This window comes from Tursiops truncatus, chromosome 20, assembly GCF_011762595.2.
Source record: "Tursiops truncatus isolate mTurTru1 chromosome 20, mTurTru1.mat.Y, whole genome shotgun sequence".
Lineage (NCBI taxonomy): Eukaryota > Metazoa > Chordata > Mammalia > Artiodactyla > Delphinidae > Tursiops > Tursiops truncatus.
The window spans coordinates 45,057,083-45,077,818 of NC_047053.1; the positions used below are offsets into that span (position 1 = coordinate 45,057,083).

The following is a 20,736-nucleotide window of genomic DNA, read 5'->3' on the forward strand; positions in this document are numbered from 1 at the left end:
TAAAACCTTTAAGGAATTAGGAAATGTGCTGACGTGGAATGCTACCACCTTTCCCCAAAACCTTTGTCCATGCCTACCAAAGATAAACTTCTCAAATTGTGTTGTTTCTTACTTCTTTACTTCACATGGAACAGAACATACATCAGTGACAGCTGGTCAACTTGTCTCAGGTTAAATGGGACTGTCCTGGTTGTGAAACAGGAGAGAAGGGGGCAGGGTACAACCTCTGAAAGAATGACACAGCCCGAGAACATGACATAAACTGATTAGAACCAAATGGGTCCAAGATGGTGGACAAGTCGACTGCACTAGACCTTGAGCCTTAGTATACGCTCACATCAGTAAGCTAAATGACACACCCACAGGCACCGTGACAGTTCCAAGACCGACCATAAGGATCAAAAAGTGGGCGGTGACCCAATTACTGGAAATCCCCGCCCCTTCCTGAAATACCTGGAATACTCCTCCCACTCATTAGCCTATGAAATTACCCACCCCTATAAAAACTGACAACCCCATACCCTGGTGCCTTTCTCACCTTCTGAGGTGGCCCACACTCTGTCTGTGGAGTGTGTTTCTCTCTAAATAAATCCATTTCTTACCTATCACTTTGTCTCTCACTGAATTCTTTCTGCAATGAGATGTCAAGAATCTGAGCTTCATTAAGTCCTGAAACCAGGTGTGTGATCTCAGTTGGAAGACTGGGTGTTGGCCAGGTCTGAGTCCCAGCCACGAGGGTTGGAGTCCCAATCAGGGTTTTGGCTGGGTTTGAGTCCCAGTCCGGGTTTTGGCCAGGTTCGAGCCCCAGCCACGTGGGTTCGAGTCCCAGTCAGGGTTTTGACCGGGTCTGAGTCCCGGCCACGTGGGTTCAAGTCTGTATTTGACGTGCACAGTTTCAGCTGGTGACCACAAAGAGACAGTGATAAGGTAAGAAAATGTTGAGAGTCAGCTCTTGGTCCTAAAGAGGCCCGTGGGATGCCACAAGCCATGCATACTGGGGAAGATGCTCTGCCAGTGTCTGCTCATTTTTTTTTTTTTTTTTGCGGTACGCGGGCCTCTCACCGTTGTGGCCTCTCCCGTTGCAAAGCACAGGCTCCGGACGCGCAGGCTCAGCGGCCATGGCTCACGGGCCCAGCTGCTCCACGGCATGTGGGATCTTCCCGGACCGGGGCTTGAACCCGTGTTCCCTGCATCAGCAGGTGGACTGTCAACCACTGCGCCACCAGGGAAGCCCTGTCTGCTCATTTTTGACTGGCGGGTCAACCCCGTATACTTATGTACATCCAACAGCAGGTCCAGGACAGAATTATTAATCTCTATACTCTTCTCCTTGACCCTGAGGTTTTTCTCCTACATTCTTGTATTCTTGTTCATCCCTGCTCTATTTCTTTCTTTCTTCTGTTAACCCCAGAAGACCTGTGTGACCACCAAGGTGTACTTTTTATTGTTTTTACTCCCCTCCCTCTGACACTCACAAGTGCTGACCCTTTATTCCCAGCTTATAGCTAGACCAACTCCTGTTCATCATCAACACCATTGGGGACGTCTTCTGTGCCATCTCTTTGCGACTTCTGGGGAACTAACACCTGGTTGGGAGACTACCTTGGAAGGGATAGCATCTAAAACTAAGTGCAAATCTTGACTAAATTGCGTGGTGGATTTTGACTTAAGAGTGGAATTTTGGATAGCTCAGGAGTTAGAGACGTCACCTCAGGCTTGTCTGAAATGGGTCAGGGCTGCATCAGTCCCAACCAATACTCCTCTGGGCCATATACTCTGGGGTTGGGAAAGATTTGGACAACAGGAATTAAAAGGAAAAAAACTTAGTGCGTTATGTAATCAAGTTTGGTCACAATATGAGTTAGGAAATTTAAAATGGAGTGAAGTACCCTATTTTCATCAAATTTTCATGGCCTTGTATCTAGGCAATGGAACCCAAAATGAATTTAAGGCATGTGTAGCTCGGGAGGGATAACTCTAGGAAGGACACAAAGGACTTAATAAATGTGATTAGGGCTTCCCTGGTGGCGCAGTGGTTGAGAGTCCGCCTGTCGATGCAGGGGACACGGGTTCGTGCCCTGTTCCGGGAAGATCCCACATGCCGCGGAGCAGCTGGGCCCGTGAGCCATGGTCGCTGAGCCTGTGCGTCCGGAGCCTGTGCTCTGCAGAGGGGGAGGCCACAGCAGTGAGAGGCCCTCGTACCGCAAGGAGGAAAAAAAAAAAAAGGACAGTTTGTGCTGTGATTCTGGGAAAAGAAGCCTGCCTCGTGTCAGTTCTTGGAAGGCTCTGCATGTGGCGAGTGTTAGGGTAATGTGGCAGGGGTGTGGGGAGCACCCAGGGGAGCCAGCCACATGTGTCAACATCATCAGGCAGGAGCGAGGCACAACCAAGGTGGAAATCACTTGACGAGATGCCCTGTAAGATCCCAACCAGGCCAAAACATTCTGTTTCTGTGATGTTCCATGGGAGTAGCTGAGGGGGCAGAAGGCAGGGGACCCGGCAGCATGAGACGCCTTGGCGTGTTCTTAAGGATTGAGATGGGGACCAAATAGAAGAGCATGGACTGAAAGGTATGTTGGGAAGAAGGCTCTACGTGCTCTATTTTCTCCAGTATATATATATATTTTTTTTTTAAATAAATTTATTTATTTCTTTATTTATTTTTGGCTGCCTTGGGTCTTCATTGCTGTGCACAGCCTTTCTCTAGTTGCGGAGAGCGGGGGCTACTTTTCATTGTGGTGCGCGGGCTTCTCATTGCAGTGGCTTCTCGTTGCAGAGCATGGGCTCTAGGCACGCGGGCTTCAGTAGTTGTGGCTCACAGGCTCTAGAGCGCAGGCTCAGTAGTTGTGGCCCACGGGTTTAGCTGCTCCGTGGCACGTAGTATCTTCCCGGACCAGGGCTTGAACCCGTGTCCCCTGCCTTGGCAGGCAGATTCTTAACCACTGCACCACCAGGGAAGTAACATCCAGTATATATTTAAAATACTATTAATTTATTTAATATTATATTCTATACACATAGAATATATATATAGAATATATGACTGAATATTCTAAAATATATAATGTTCTTATATACATGGCTATTGTTTCACTCCTGTCACTCATAACTAGAACGCGTTCCCATCAGGGCAGGGATCTTTGTCCTGTCCACTGCTGCTCACCCAGCCAGCACCTAGAATGATGCCTGGCACACAGCAGGTGCTCAATAAATATTTTCTGAATGAATGAAGATCGTCTCTGGATATTCAGAAGTCAATAATAACCATGAAGAGTCTTTCAAAATAGTGCGGAAATAAGCTCTTAGGTCAGAGTCTCTGGCCCCAACACTTCCTCTTTGACTTGTTGCCTGGGTAGTGGGCTCTCCCTCTGCCACATGAGCTGTGGGCAGTTAGCTCATACTGTGGGGAAGATCTGGGAGAACAGGAAGAAGAAATGTGAAAGAAAGACCCAAGCCACAGCAACAAGGCTCTACCAATGAGCTGAGGTAAGGTAAAGTGACCAGCTGGTGGCTTTGCTTATCCAGTTAAACAGGATTCATGGCTTAGGGAAGCTGTACCCTCTCCTACCCAGAGCCACGAGAAGCCAGGAGAGGTTGCCCTGCAAGGCAAGAGCCATGTAGTGGGAGAAATGTTCACGTTGTGCAAATCGATTCACGCATTAGGCGGAATCACCGTTAGAAGCTGGCAACCCTCCCTGACTGGCAGCTGCCAGCACAGCCTAATTAATCCAGCAGCAGTAGTGGAGAAGAACATGACACTTCATGACTGATAAACAAGCCTAAAAATAGGCTCCATCTTTTCTCCAATGCCCCTCCCCCCAATCAGATTCCCTCTCCTCATGAGCTTCAGTGGGAGGGGATTGGAGTGATGCTAGGGATGAAGTGAAAATGAAAGGGAACAAAAGAAAAGCCCCACCCTCACATGATTCTGGACAACAGGTTTTATTTAGAATCGCTGTTCCAGAGTTTGATTAGTATCTTGCCTCCTTCCCCTGGATGCCGGTTGAAACCAGGATTTTTGAAGACAAGCCAAGAAATACCACTTATTTGGTTAACTGAACTGGATCAAAGGCCCAAGGACAACCACCAAATGTACTAATGTATTAGAACTAATGTAATGTTCTAAATGCATTAGGCAGCCACCCAAATGTACTGCACATAACTGTATCAGACGCTACAGGAAGGGCCAGAGAGTGGAGTAACCCCACAGTACTGGGAGATAAGAGGCAAGTACTAGAAGGATAAATGGCATTTGAAAAAGACATTATGCTCAATTCAAAAATGGGCAAGGGATTTCAATAGACATGTCTCCGAAGAAGACAAATAAATGGCCCATGGGCACATGAAAAGATGCTCAATGTCATTAGGGAAACGCCAATCAAAAACCCAAGCAAGATACCACTTCACACCCACTAGGATGGCTGTAATCAAAAAGACGAACAATAACAAGTGTCGGTGATTATGTAGAGAAATTGGAACCCTCATACATTGCTGGAGGGAGTGTAAAATGGTGCAGCCGCTTTGGAAAACAGTCTGGAAGTCCCTCTCCCCACCCACTAGTAGCCTGGCTTGGCCTGGGAACTCAATGGGAAGCTTATGTTTGGAATTTTATTTTATTCTATTTACTTATTTTTTGGGCCATGCCATGCAGCTGGCGGGATCTCAGTTCCCCAGCCAGGGATTGAACCCAGGCCACAGCAGTGCAAGTCTGTAACCGTAACCACTGGGCCACCAGGGAACTCCCCATGTTTGAAATTTTAGAACAAATGATAGAAAGAAAAAATGGACAATTCAGACCCACCCACAGCAGCCACGATGGTAATGGCAGAATGAAAAGGTCAGTTTCACTTAAAGATGGTTGTCATCATTGCTGCTCTTGGCCTCTTGGAGCTGCCCTGAGAGCTGTCCATTCTCAAGCCTCCAGATAATTGTGTGGACCACTAACATCCTTACACAAAATGTCCTTTCTGGTCAAGACAGACTCAGAGAGGAGGCCCTGATGACACAGGGACTGAGTACTTCCAATACCCCAAATAGCTACTTTGGGTAATAAATCAATAAAGCAGTTTCTGAATGTGATTTGTCTTCCCATACAGATTGACATAAGGAAGAGCATGCATTCCCTTTGCCAGCTCGTGAATTCAGGTCCACAGGACATTGATATTTCTTTGCGTTGTTATTTATTTATTTGGCCACACTGTGTGGCATGTGGGATCTTAGTTCCCCGACCAGGGATTAAACCCGCGCCCCCTGCATTGGAAGCGTGGAGTCTTAACCACTGGACCACCAGGGAAGTCCCTCTGTGTAAATTATTAAGTGGGCACTGGAACATCTTGGCTACTTCCAGTCCAACTCTCAGGACCCACTTCCCTGTGGTCAGTGAAGGGGTCCACAACATGCTACAGTGACATCAGGATTATTTTGAGCTGAAGACACTTGAGAATCCAACAGTCGCAGAAAGACACTTTTTCTGAACTCCCCTTATCTGCATAAAAACAGAACCTCCCAAAAGAATTCAACTGTCATAAATCCCCTCTCCGTGAGTTTCACAACCAGAGAAGATTGACTCCGATCACCAGAGACAAGAAGTAAGCACCAGGATAAGAAATCACCTAAATAGACTTTGTCACAATGTCCATCTTGTCTCCCATCCATTCTCCTAAGGCCTCATTTATTTTTCATACATTTCTTTTCCCATAAATCTCTTTTCTCTCCCTCATTAAAAATTGTATATAAGGGCTTCCCTGGTGGCACAGAGGTGAAGAATCCGCCTGCCATTGCAGGTGACACGGGTTCGTGCCCTGGTCCGGGGAGATCCCACATGCTGCGGAGCAACTAAGCCCGTGAGTCACAACTACTGAAGCCCGCGTGCCACAACTACTGAGGCCCGCGCACCTAGAGCCCGTGCTCTGCAACAAGAGAAGCCACCGCAGTGAGAAGCCTGCACACCGCAACAGGAGTAGCTCCTGCTTGCCGCAACTAGAGAAAGCCAGCGCTCAGCAACGAAGACCCAACGCAGCCATAAATAAATAAATTAAAATTTATTTTTAAAAAATGGTATATAAGCCCCAAATTCTAACCACCCCTTTGAGTCACATTTTTCTGTATGCTCTTGCCTATGTACATGAATAAAAACTTGTCTTTTCTCCTGTTTATCTGTCAGTTTCAATTTAATTCTCGGGACCCGAATCACCAATAACTAAGTAGACTGAAGAAAAGTTTTTCCTCCTTGACACCACTCATAAGGTGGACAGATGAACTTACAAATAATGGAATCGGTTGACCTACGGCCCTACTTTGATCAGAATACAAGAACCATGTCTTAATTATTAAGAGATTCTCTCCAACACCAGAGCAATTTGTTACACATTGTCAATTTCAATACACACTCATTTAATGAATCACAATTACAAAGGAGCCTCACCAACATGGCAGTCCCATGACCTGTGCATGCAGGACATGGGTTAACTCGAGGTGGGTTAACTCTAGTTTGTAACTACAAAGTAGTAGGTTTGGTTTACTTTTATGATTACGAAAATACTTATTATTTTATAGCTATGTCACATACCAATTTTTTCTTTCTTTCTCTCTTACTAAACCATAATCTCCCTGGTTCTGAGATAAAATAATGGACCTACTTTAGATTTGTGCAAAAGGAGCTAAAGGTATATTTTTTTCCGGTGCCTCACTGGTTATTCATTTATGTATGCTGGAGAGGAGATGAGACAATATCTGAAACAGACTTTAAGTATAGAAAATTAGGGTTGAAAAGGATCTGAAAGGTTGTCCATTTTAACCACCTACTTGATGTTTGAATCTACTCAAGGACAGCCTGACAAGGGTGTGTTCTGCTTATGCTCAAACACCCCCAGCAGCAGCATAATTGACTATAAGTCACCTTACTTTGTTCTCTGATGGCTCAAATACTTAGATTTCTTCCTTAAACTGAGCCTAAATTTTTCTCCTGGCATTCTCACCCATTGGTCTTAGTCTAATTGGTCCTCTTGAGGTCATCTAGAATACATACGCCTAATCCTTCTCCCACCTGATCAAACCATTATACACCCAAGTCTAGCTTTTCTAGGTTAAATGTCCTTGGTTTCTTCCGGTATTCTGCATATCACTTGGGTTTCTAATCCTAAGATTCATATGAACAATTCTGGAAAAGTTCAGTAAGTAGGAGAGACTCACCTTACCAGACATCAAGACTCCTTATAAAGCTTTAGTAATTAGGAATTTTAGGATTATATTCTCAAATTCTGTTTAAAAACAACCTGGTTGGCATTTTAATTAGTTTTGCCTTAAATTTATAATTGATTTGGGAATTGATGGCAACTTTATTACATAGCTTTTCCCATCCATGAATATTCTCATTTGTCTAGGTTTTTTAAAATGTCCTCTGCTAATGTTTTATATTTTCCTCCGAAAAGATTTTGTATATCTTGTGGATTCTTTACTGGCTACCTTTAGGTTTCCTTTCTCTTATAAATGGAATTTTTTAAAATTATTTTTTCCATTTATTGCTCCTGCACTATAATAGTGTTACTGATTTTTGTATTATGAATTTTATACCCAGCAATCTTGTCAAATTCTCAAATCGATGTTAACAATCAGTCATAAATCTGATCAGGTCATGAATTACTATTATTATACTCTGAGGTATTTGATTTGCTAAAGTTTCATATAGGATTTTCCTGTCTATGTTCTTAACTGAAATCAGTCTATAAGCTTCCCTTTTATACTGTTACTGTTCAGTTTTGTTATCAAGATTCATGTGGTAGGCACTATTAGTTGCCTTCCCAGCCATCACCATGTATTTCCCACCTCCTTTCTTAGAAGCAGATCATGCCTCTCTTGAACATCTTTCCTTTTTTAATCAGGGAGGAAAATCTCACATCTCATTGGCTGGAACTAGGTCACTTGCCATCCCTAGTTGCAAAGGTGGCTGGGAAAATAAGTATCTGACATTTTCAACCCGTGAAATACTTAGAAATTTTTACATTTCTAAATGATGAGGGAGTTCATTTATTGTTGCTACCAATTTCTTATTGTCATGCTCTTTAATCAGCCAACAGGATCTACACAATATTGATTTTCTGGTATTTGAGACTGGTTTCTGGCCTACTTTGTATAATCAGTTTTTTTCATGTGTGTTTGAAAGGCATGTTGGTTCCAGGGTCTATTAATGTCCACTATATCAAGCTTGTAATTCTGTCATTTACATCTTCTCTATGTTTCTTCAATTGTTTGTCTATTCGATCTATCAGTTTATTAAACAAGTAGGTTAAAATCTCCCATTATAACTTTAGGCCACTTGTGATTTTGTCAGTGTTGCCATATCTTTGTTGAGCTAGGTTCAGGTTTAGGGTGTAACACACATTATTATTGTGATCACTGACACATTTCAATTTATCATCTGACAAACAAAATTTGTTTTCTATTTACTGTGCTTTTTGTAGGCTTCTCTTTGTTCTTCCTCTGCCTTCCATTGGATTGGTCAAGTTTTCTCTTGGAAGTTACATATTATTTTACTATTCTTTTAGAGGTTACCTTTACATTTTGAATACACATATTTGCCTTAAATTTTTAAAAAATATTTATTTGGCTGAGACAGGTCTTAGTTGCAGCATGTGGGATCTTTTAGTTGTGGCATGCAGGCTCTTAGCTATGGCACGCAGTATCGAACCCAGGCCCCCTGCATTGGGAGCACAGAGTCTTAACCACTGGACCACCAGGGAATTCCCTGCCTTAAATTTTTTTTAATTAATAAACATCTCTTTTTTCTTCCTAGATGATATTAGCAACTTAGAGTACTTTTTTTTTAACTATACTTACTACCCTTTCATCTTCTGTTATTATTGTCTGTTATTTAAATTCCACAAATATTTCCAATTACTAACTATTCATATATTTGAAACATTCTATGCTCATTCAGATTTGTCCAGATGTTTACCAATTTCTTTGTTTACTATTATTTTTAGATTCCCTCCTCCTATTTCTTGGTTTCAATTTCCTTTTACTTCAAGTACAACCTTTAGTAGTTCTTTCAATCTGTGTCTCTGAGTAGTAACCTTTCTCAGCCCTTGATTGTCAGACATGATTTTTTTTGCACCATTCTCAGTCCCAACACCCCATTTACATGCACCGAGGCTACACTTCCTGTCCCCTTATGGGAATGACATCCACAGCCCCTAGGTGTCAGGGCCCACACTCAGTTCTGACATCCCCCAGCTTACTTAGCATTAACTCATCTGCTTTCCACTCCAGTTAGTTTCCTCTTTATTTCTAGTACCTGAGGATTTCCCTTTCTTTGCTTTGAACTCAGCTTTATATTGTTATATTTCATCCTGTGTCTGTCATATGAGGTGGGGGGAGGGTCCGTACTAATCCTTTTAGTTATTATTACTGGAAGTCCAGATATTCTATTTATAACAAATTTCCCTCTTACTAATGTTTAGTATTCTCCTTTAAAATAAATGTCATATATTTTGATAGAGAAAACAGACATGACAGAGACAGCTGGACACTTCTTGTTCTGTTTCAGGAAAAGTTATAAAGTTTTCTAATTTCTTGAATTTGGTACACAGGGAACATTCCCCAGGCAATAACTTTGGAAAATGCAATCGTCTGCTGAGAAATGAAATTTTGTGTAGGTTTGTATCTATTTTCTTGCACCACCCCCCTGCCCCACTTCTCTTTGCTCTACAGAGGTGATCGATGCTCAATATTTGATTTCGAGTACACCCTTTGCACTAAGAATGCCAAAGCAGCATATTGAGAAACCTCTCTCTGCAAGGAAGCCATCCTCAGGCTAGACCCAGAGCTCAGCTACTCCTGCAAATCAACAGCTGGCTGCAGGCTGCACGGGTTCCAAATCCTGGGAATTCACAGCTACTGAGAGATGAACAGGATCAATCTCATTTGCATTTCATCGTGACTCAGGAATTCCCTGGTACTGCTTCCCTGGGAAGATTAAATCAGCCAGGGTCAGGATATTGGTCTGAGAGATTTCCAAACACGCTGACAGAACACAAACCCTCCCATCAAGAAGAAATAGTCCCCTTCAGCCTGTCGAAGGGTAGAGGTCATACAAGAATGAGGGAATCCAAATATGGCTCCTCTCAGAAACACCTGACCGTGGCACTGAGCATGGAGAAATATTCACAAGCGTCAGTGTTTAAACTGGGGACACAGTCCAGCTACTATGCTGGAAGTGCTTTCTGGATGAGAAAAGGCCAATAGGAGAGGCCATAGATGGTGGTAAAGAGTATTCATGGAGATGCTAGCAACGACCACAATGGTCATATGCTGGTTCACTGACATAGACAGTTACTTTTGAGAAAATATGGCACGTGACTACAAATGTTCTGACCCAGAAAACTGAAAGGAAGAAAATGACCTGGAAGGGGGGTGTAAGGTCAGGAGAAGATCAGACAAGCCCCAACAATCAATTATGTCATTAGTGATAAGAAAACAGAAGAGATTAAAGAATGTATTTTGCAAAACAGAAATGGCAGTCCTGATCAGTGCTGGTTGATCATCCTTGAATCTTTACCCTTTCAGAGGAGAGATGACAACCTCTACCTTCGGAAGGATGGGTCTACTTGAGAAACAGAAACCACCCGAGTACTCCATATCACTTTGGTCACAGGTGACCGGTGGTTGTGTCATCTCCCTTTGCGGACACCCGAGTGGTCACTCGGCAGGAAGTGGAAATCTTACTGAGTCAAGACCCCAACAGCACACGGCCACATTCAGCACTTACTTTTGTACAACTTACAGGCAAAGCTGTCTCTTTCCTTCTGCTAACCCGGGACCACGGGTGAAGACAAAGCCCTTTCATTCTTAAGATCAGATTTCATCTTAACATGTCGTGGAAGGGTTGGGAGAGGTAAGAGGAAAGCTCCTCCTGATGAAAACGCGCTTGAGGACTATTTTGCAGAACGCAGGGGTTTCTGTTTTTGGCAGCAACTAGACTGGCAGTTTTGGAGGGCGGATGTAAAGACTTTCCAAGTCACCTTTTTATCCCAGACAGTCACAGCCTCTACCTCAGTCTTGCAGTGGGGCTGGGTGGGAGCCCCTGGGCAGGGTGGGCGCCCGGAGGCGGAGCACCCGCTGCCAGGACTTACCTGTTGAGATACACGCGTTTCTCCGTGAACTGCCCGTTCCCATGGTGAGGGTCCTCGAAGGGCTCGTTCTGGACGACCTCCACCCCTTCTCCTCGGTCGCTCTGTTCGTGGCTGTGCTTGCTGATCATGTACAGCTGTCCAATTTTGTACTACAAAACACACAGACACAGAGGGGTCAGACCCATCGCTCGCCTCCGAAAACTGCCCCCGCGCCACCGCCGCCGCTGCGCCGCAAGCAACTCAGAGCATCAGCACTTCCTGTTGGGAAAAGAAAGCAGGCACGTGGGCCTGCTGGTACTCTTCCCCAGGAAGAAGGTGGAGAACGAGCTGTGAGTAGAATGCAGAAACGGCCTGTTCCTGTGAACACTCTGCATCACCTTGGCAGATACTTGCTGGTGTGGCCGATGGCCTTCAAGGTTTGGCAGCCGATCAACCAACCCATGGGTAGCAGCTGGGAGGTGGGCACGCTGGAGTCTCCCTTTCCACTCTGGCTCTACAGGGTTAAGTGACGCTGAAGTCCTATCCTGCTTGGCTCAAGACAGGCTCAGACAGGCTAAGGTTTGTGATTTCTGTCCCTTCTTTCTGCCTGATTAACTGCATTGCTGGGCACAAGAGAATTAGATGTCACCTGTCTCTTCCATCGCCTCTCTCAAAGTGTTCAACTCTCCTGGAGGCCTCTGTCCCATAGAATGGTGGTTCTCAAAGGTGGCTGGACGTTAGAGTCACCTGGAAGCTTTAAAAAAAAAAACCCTCCAGATGCCCAGGCCCCACTATGAGTGGAAACTGGACCCACCTTTAGGCTGGTCCACAAGGAGGAAAATCTACAGTATCTTTAAGTCCTGGGGCTTTAGTGCGGGGCCTTCCAGGCTGAGATGCCAGAAGTTACATGTGCTTACACGAAAATGATAAAATGGAATAACATGTAATGTGAACACTGTCCGTGCCACCTGTATCTTTGAGCTGTTCCATTCTCTTTCTTGCCTCTCTGAAAACCCTGGGGCCAGCAGGCATCTCTTCACCCAGTGAACTTCCAAAGTGACAAAACTAATTTGACGGAGGGGAAAAGAAGAGAGAAAGGAAGGAGGGAGTCAAATGACTTTTGCACCGAGGAAGTCTGCTCAGAATCAGCAGGCAGGGCGATGAGACACTGCTGTGGTCCTTCCACAGATTCGGTGTGAAACAACACACAGCGTCAGCATCATCAAGGCCCGAGGGATGGGGGGAAGGGGCCTGAGTCTGCAGCAGGCTAATCACGGCTCCGGGTTATTCCCAAAGAGCCCAGGCCAGCAGGTATGTAGGTCCCCTGTCTATGTGCATAAGAGAGAGAAATAGATTTTAAATTAAGGGGGCATGTATAATGTACAAGTCAACAGTGCAGTCAGTTCCAAAGCTGAGAGGACACACACATCCAAAGGTCCCTCTTCCATTCTGAGGCAGGTGCCGGGAGGGGAGTGTGAACAGAATGGGAAAGGCTCTGGTGTGAGGCCAGCCTGAGGGACCAGGCCCAGTAACCATGACAATGGGAACTGCAGCCTTCTGGCTCTTCTCAAAGGGCAGTGCTTCCTGTCTGTGCCACGCCTCTCCCCCAGAAGGGTCTGCATTTAAAATGCGTTTAATGTAACTGTGTGTGTGTGCTGAGGATAAGAGCAGGGAGAGGAGAGAGGAAAATCAAAGATAAAATTTATTTTTAAACAAATTTTGGGATTAGAAACTTGCCTTGGCTTCCCCTCTTCCCTTTGCTCACAAAGACTGACTAATACTGTGTCAAGGAGAAAGACAGTGAGAAAAAGTTTACAGATTGGAGATATGTGAGATCAACACTCTACCTTATACGGATGGGCACACAAGCCTGGAACAGCATGTCCAGCTGCCCAGGGGGTGGAGATTTCACTGGCAGTTGCTTTGTACTTGGAGTTCAAAAAAATACGTGTTTACTTACAATGGAATATTACTGTGCCATAAAAAGGAAGGAAGTACTGATACTGATACTGCTTAATGTGTGTTACCAGTTGAATTGTGTTTTCCCAAAATTCATATGTTGAAGTCCCAGTACCTCAGAATGTGACCTTATTTGGAGATAGGGTCCTTACAGAGGTAATCAAATTAAAATGAGGTCATTAGGATGGGCACTAGTCCAATAGGACTGGTTTCCTTACACAAAGGGGCAAGTTGGACATAGAGACACTCATAGGAAGAATAGGAGATGAAAAAAAAAAAAAAAAAGAATAGGAGATGAAGCGATGCACGAAGATGGCCATCTACCAGCCAAGGACGGACCTGGAACAGATCCTTCCCTCCCAGCCTTCAGAAGGAACCAGCCCTGCCTGCTGACACTTGATCTTTGACTTCCACCATTCACAACTGTGAGCCGTTACAACTCTGGTTGGTTAAGCCACCCATTCTGTGGTGCTTTGCTATGGCAGCCCGAGCAAACCCATACAATGGGTAAGCGGCTTCCTTTTGGGGTGATGAAAGTGTTCTGGATCTGGATAGAGGTGGTGGTTGCACAATATTGTGAGTGTACTAGATGCTGCTGAATTGACTTTAAAATGGTTAATTTTGTGTTATGTGATTTCCACCTTGTGGAAAGGGAATGCTGCCACCATTCCAGTAAACAATGAATGTTTGCCGGCCATCAAGCCATTAGCCACTGTAGCCACACAACGTCCCCCCACCCCACCCAGCCCCAATGGCGTGCCCTGAGGGGAATTCAGGATGGAGACAAAAATGTAACATTCTGTGCTTTGGATACTGGCCCTAGATAGTTAAGATGTATATCTAAGGAATCATTTCAATGAGCCCAGACTCTTGCATCTTCCCACACATAAAAAAAACTCCAGGCCTTCCCTGGTGGCACAGTGGCTAAGAATCCGCCTGCCAATGCAGGGGACACGGGTTCGAGCCCTCGTCCAGGAAGATCCCACATGCCGTGGAGCAACTAAGCCCGTGCGCCACAACTACTGAGCCCATGAGCCGCATCTACTGAAGCCCACGTGCTCTAGAGCCTGTGCTCTGCAACAAGAGAAGCCACCGCAGTGAGAAGCCCGCGCACTGCAATGAAGAGTAGCCCCCACTCACCACAACTAGAGAAAGCCCGCGCGCAGCAACAAAGACCCTACACAGCCAAAAATAATAAATAAATAAATTTATAAAGAAAGACAAAAAAAACTCCTATATATTCTGGCTCCTCCTTTACCTCTTGGAGCAGTTTCTCAGAGCTCTAGGACTCAGTAAGCTCCCCAAATACAACTTAACTTGCGTCTTTTAGGTTGTGCATTTTTCTTTAGTTGAAAACCTCAATTGTTTTAAAAAAGTGTTGACCCCACTTCTGAAGCAGATACCCCTAAGCCAAAATGCTGTCAAGGGCTTTAGTCGGGGGTGGGGGGACTTGACAGAAGGGATGCCTATCCCTGGACCATCTCCAGGAGCTCCAACTCACTCACGCATGAAAATGTATGGGACCAAGGGCGATGCATGACACAGAAAAGCCATTAGCCAGACGCGAGTCAGCCTGGCTGCGCTCAGCTCGATTGCTTCCTGCCCTGTTGAAAGGAAAGGGCCGAGGCAGCCAGAGGCTGATTCACCGTCAGCCAGAGGAGGGCCTGGCTGCCCAGCCTCATTGATCATTCTGGTGGCTCCTGAAAGAGCCATTGCAGGGCAGACACCAGCATTAGCTCACTAAGATAGCGTCAGGCCGTGGGCGACTGACAGACGCTGGAGGCAGTAACGTGGGTGACATTGTTGGGAGGTGGCGGGACACTCAAGCCCAGACACTGAGGTGGTCAAGGGCCCTGCGGCTGTCACTTTATTCACGCTCAAGCAAATCAGGCCTGTTCTCCTGGTTGTGGCCATCTGAGCTGGGCCATCCAGAAGCAGAGGTTTTAAAACACAAACTGACTCAAAGACACATGCATCGAGAAGCTTCTCAATTAGAGCGGACAGGGCAGGACAGAGAGTCCTTCAACCGTGTCTCAAAATCACCAGAGATACTCCTAAAAATGCTGAATCCTGGGCCATTCCAGCCCTTTTACATTCACACTCTGAGGTAGATGGAAGTTGGGGATCTTACCCAAATACAACGCTAAAAGCTGAGAACCACTGCGGCAGAGAGTGGGGAAGGCCTTCATTAGTACTTGCTCAGTACCAGACGGTGCCAAGACCAAAAGGTTCCATCTTTAGGGGACCTGTTTCTTCTTTCCTCTTTTAACACTGAATTCTTGCAAAGCTCTATCACTAATTCAGTGAGAATACTACATCACAGATCACCAACTCCAAACAAACTTGTATGTGAAATGAAGGCTGCGAAATCCATAGACTCAGAAGGATTCGGAAGACACTGAAGCCAGAGAGTCGATAACAGAATTGATAATGATGATGGTGGTGGTGATAGAGTAAAGCTTAACTGATTGCCTATCAGTGAGAGGCACCAATTAAGTGCTTTATATTCATTTCTAAGACTCACAATGATTCAGGTACATATTTACAGATGAGGAAGCTGAGTCTCCGAGAGGCTAGAGACTTCCTCCTGCCACGTGGCTTCTAGGTGGCAGAGCTGGTTTGAAGACCATGGGTCTGTACTCTTTCTTCTCCACTCAGCTTCAGCCCTTATTTCTCTAACAGGTGAACTGCTTTAACAAACCTAGATCTCATTATGATGAACAAAGAGGGATGGTTCAGAGCCACTGCCTTTGAACTTTGCTATTTCAGAAGATGAAGAACAAAAGTCTGATATCATTTGAAAGATCAAAGTTGTTTAAACTGTGCGCACATATGGAATGATGGAGCAATTATGCTCTAACTTTGTAAAATCTACTGTTATAATTCCAGAGTTTGGGGAAATCATCATTACAGGCAATCACGATTAGAGACAGCTCTGCGCTGCAGGGCTGAGCCTCCATGAGAGCCATCATCAGAACAGCTACCCCAAATAATTCTCTCTGTAGTCAAAAAAAACCCATGGGGACGCAGATCTTTCCCATTTGCATGCAGCACTGCATGTTTGATAAAGCTGCAGAACTTGAGGGAAGGCAGAGTTGCATAACATGCCTGGAAAAGCCAAGGGGGTTTCATCACTTTGTACTTTTGCAAACTCTGTGACTGGGCACGACCAAGGTACTTAATACAGTTCACCTCAAACCCTGATTTTTAGAAAAGGTGACCCCAAGTCAAAACTCCTGATTATGGTAAGGGATTATTAACTGACCATCACCAACACCTAAATAGCATCCTTGCCATTAGAAGTACTAGGCCCAAAGTTTTAGGTTCAGTAGAACCCTAAGCTTTCACTTAACTGCCCCTTCCCCCAATTGCTGAGCTTCAGAGATCTCTGCAAGGCCAGGCTCCCATATTCCCCTCCATGAAGAACCAAGGGGGTGTCATCTTTCTTCCAATCCCTCCCTTCCTGCCCCCTTTCTCATCCTTCATTAGTCCCAATACCTTTTTCAAACATCACGATGTGAAAGGTGGGAACCACTGTTTTGCAATAAACATTATTCAGCCTGGATGGAGTTATTCCCTGATGTCATGACTCAGGTCTTCAAGGCCCCAGATTGGGAATCAGAATTTACAACTATTTCCACTTCTACCATCAAAGCAGACAGATACCACACAATATGACAACCACGGAGAAATACCTGTCCCTCTGACTTAACCTGATATCATGTATGTTTCCATCTTTGAAATGTGCATGATTCCTGCCTCTCTCACTCTGGCTGTGTGGAGAGAGGAAAGAGCAGAGGGTGATACAAGGTGGCATTGCTGGGAGTTTGCCACATTATTCACATCACCCTTAATGCATTTCTTGGCTTTTTTCCCCCAGTCTTCTCTACTCTCAATAAACGGACCTCAAAGCACAGTGGAGCAATTGCCTCACGATGCCCAAGGAGCCCCCTGCAGAGAGTGCCTGAAAGATAAAACATCACCCAGGACTCCAGTGCATTGCAGTCTTCACGCCAAGTGGTGCCAAAATTGTAATTCCACTCGGGGAAGGGGATGTGATGAGGCCAGATTTTAACAACCTCATATCAGAAAACTAGAGGCTAGAGCCAGCTGTTTTTTAGAATCTCACAGCACAGCTGAGGCAGTGGGACAAATGCTCTGGTCCAGCAGTCAGCAAACTATGTGGCCTGGTGCCTGTGTTTTTAAAATAAAGTTTCATTGGAACACAGCCGTACTCATTCATTCTGTGACTGCTCTCACGATACCACAGCAGATACTGTGTGGTTCAAAGAGCTGAAAATATTTACTATCAGGCCTTTTACAGAAAAAGGTTGCTGACCCCTGTCTAGTGCAGTGCTACTGGGTCCAGCACTAACCAGCGCTGTCCGGGATGGTGGCCACTCGCCATATGTAGCTTATGAGCATTGGAAATGGGGCCTGTGCGATGGAGGGACTGAATTTAAAATTTTCTTTCCTTTTAATTAACTTAAACTTTAAAACTGATACTCGATTCAGCTATAAGAAAACTTTTACACACGTCTGAGACACACCATTCAGTAGACATAAATCTACTGTTTAAACTGAAAACTTTTATGAAATCTCAATTCACATCAGGTACCTCTGATGAAATTTTAGCATCTGGCTTGAGACTGCTTATAAGTGTAAAACGCACACTTAGTAACAACAGCAAAAAACTTAGTAACAACAACAAAAAAAGTAAAGCTCATTAATAATTTTTAAATTGACTGCATATGGAAATGATAGTATTTTAGAGATACAGGGTTAACTAAAATATATTCTTAAAAATAACTTCACCTGTTTCTTTACATATGTGGTTGGCATTTGTGGCTCACATATTTCTATTGGATGGTGCTGGTCTAAGCCCTAAACTTGACCATCAGGGATGGAGAGTCAGGCCATCAATCCATACCAAGACTTCAGAGGCTGGCTGGTCAGGTCAAGGGTTTCCATGTGTTTCCAAGCTAGCGAGGTAGGGCACTGGTAATAAGGCATACATTTGGAGAAGCTCTCCCTTTCTGAGGACTGGCATTACCTGGACCTCCAGAGAGGTGATAATTGTTCACTGTGTGCTATGGTGGAAAGCACTGCAGTTTTAAAATTGAAAACCTGCAGCCAAAGTCCTGATTCTGCCTTTGATGAGTTTTGTAACCCTAGACAATTTGCTTAACTGAGCCACAGTTTCTTATCATTAAAATGGGACTAAGGAAACACCTCATGGGACATGGTGACAATCAAGTGAGAAAAAAACTTACAAATTAATATGCTTTATAAAATGTAAAACTGTATGCTGTAGCTATGGCTCCTTCTGTTTGGCAACACATCTGACTGGGAGGTGAAGATCTGTTTCATTTGTTTCCATTTTGCTACAGTTCTTTTTTTAAAAGGTCAAATCTTTATTTATTTTTGGCTGCATTGGGTCTTCGTTGCTGCGCCTGGGCTTCCTCTAGTTGCAGCGAGCGGGGGCAACTCTTTGTTGCAGCACACGCGCTTCTCATTGCGGTGGCTTCTCTTGTTGCGGAGCACGGGCTCTAGGCACGCAGGCTTCAGTAGTTGTGGCTCACGGGCTCTAGAGCGCAGGCTCAGTAGTTGTAGCGCACGGGCTTAGTTGCTCCACGGCATGTGGGATCTTCCCGGACCAGGGCTCGAACCCGTGTCCCCTGCATTGGCAGGTGGATTCTTAACTACTGCGCCACCAGAGAAGTCCCTTGCTACAGTTCTATACAGGCTAAGAGAACAAGGCATCTGCCATACACACCCCTACAATGCAAAAATCGGGGAAAACCTGAGCATCAGCCCAAGACCGTCATTTCCTTCTGCAAAAATTGTATTAGATGGTAGTCAGATCAAACACTTCCCAAAACGTTATAAAAAAACTTGGGAACATCCATTTATATGACGTCCCTAGGGCAGTCAAATTCACAGAGACAGAAAGTAGAATGGTGGTTGCCAGCAGGGGTGGGGAGTTAACGCTTAATAGGACAGAGTTTCTGTGTGGGATGATGAAAAAGTTCTGGGGATGGATGGATGGTGTTGATGTTTGCATAACAATGTGAATGCACTCAATGCCACTGAACTGTACACTTAAAAATGGTTAGAACGGTAAACTTTATGTGATGTATATTTCATCACAATTCTTTAAAAAACCTGGAACATGTCGTTTTCCCCTGTCGCTTACTTACTTCACGCCTCAAGGTGGCCATCTATCAGTGATTCTATTTTTATGATTATGAAAAAACTTTTTTTAGGACAGGGACTTCTATATTTGGATGGACCTTTGGTTTGGAAGCTTATTTGAAGGTGTTGAGCCAAGGGGACAGAACTATAAAATGACTTCCCCCAGAGACAATGTTGCATGAGACGCCCGATTCCTGCCATGCCAGGGGAGATGCCTGGCTCGCTCTGCCCTAAACTTAAATGTCTTTGACATTAGCAATCTGGAGGATTCCTGTTGCTGATGTTCCCAAGCAACATGGTGCTGACTGTGACAGTGTTACGGACAAACAGCCTGACAGAAGGGAAAGAGTGATTAACCGAATACAAATGCATTCTGACCCCGCCAACCTTAACTAGGGTCACTGAGAACCCCAGCTCACAGTTCACAGCCCAGCTCCTCCATCTGCCTGGGAGCAACTCTACAACAAGCCCAATTCCATTTCCTTTATTCCATTGGGAAGGTATGGTGTGTATTTTTACCTCTAAGGGCTGGATCTGATTTGGGTTCTGCAACGACATGACTGGCTAGCCCCATCAGTCCTTCTGGCTCTGCGACTCAAATGTCCAGATTTCTCCATGTAGACAAGTGAGGTTTAAAAAAAAAAAGAAGGTGTAAAGTTCCTTGGTGTTTCGTCAGCTCTCTCCCTGCCAGGTCAATAAAGCACGAAAACCAATATCCGATCCCACAAAGAAAATACAAACCTGCAGCTCATATTTCAGGATATCAGTGCTTCATCACATATTTATCTTTTCTCCCGGATCTTTATAAGCAGCTATCAGAGGTGCCTTGTTTATTACGTAATACTGTGTCATAATGCCAGGGTGCAGGAATGAAAAAGCTGATAAAAAGATTTAAGCAGGAGCTGGGTTATTGACATTTAATTCAAAAATCCACCTTCTGTGACAAACTAATATAAACAGCATTGTAGGCTGGTGCTTAACCCATTCTAAGTTTTGGACTAAACTGAATAGAAATAGAGCAACTCAATGCCAAGGAAAGGGCTCAGGGTATGCTTCGTGCTGGTGCAAGCAGAACTCTACACGCCTGTGACTGTACAAAACCGTAAATTGTTTCTAGTACACTCAGCCGTCCAGCAGCATAATCCACTTGACCGAGTACAGGAGGGTATAGTATATGAAAAGTAAGAGTGCACATTAAAAAAAAATAAGTTTATTTATTATTTTTGGCTGCATTGGGTCTTCGTTGCTGCACATGGGCTTTCTCTAGTTGCGGCGAGCAGGAGCTGCTCTTCGTTGCAGTGTGTGGGCTTCTCATTGCGGTGGCTTCTCTTGTTGCGGAGCACGGGCTCAGCTGCTCCGCGGCATGTGGGATCTTCCCGGACCACGGCTCGAACCCGTGTCCCCTGCATTGGCAGGGGGATTCTTAACCACTGCACCACCAAGGAAGTCCCAAGAGAGCACATTTTAACTGCTC

General features: G+C 44.9%; 1 protein-coding gene across 2 annotated transcripts in view; it reads right to left on the bottom strand.

The window, feature by feature from the left end:
- PITPNC1 (phosphatidylinositol transfer protein cytoplasmic 1) overlaps window positions 1-20,736 on the bottom strand; it is a 254,872-nt gene that overhangs the window by 117,441 nt on the left and 116,695 nt on the right. For both annotated transcript variants that reach the window (XM_073798111.1, XM_019944351.3), the window contains exon 2: window positions 11,130-11,278. In XM_073798111.1, the coding sequence (XP_073654212.1) occupies window positions 11,130-11,172 (43 nt within the window). In that variant the 5' untranslated portion in view covers window positions 11,173-11,278. The remainder of the gene's footprint in view (window positions 1-11,129; window positions 11,279-20,736) is intronic.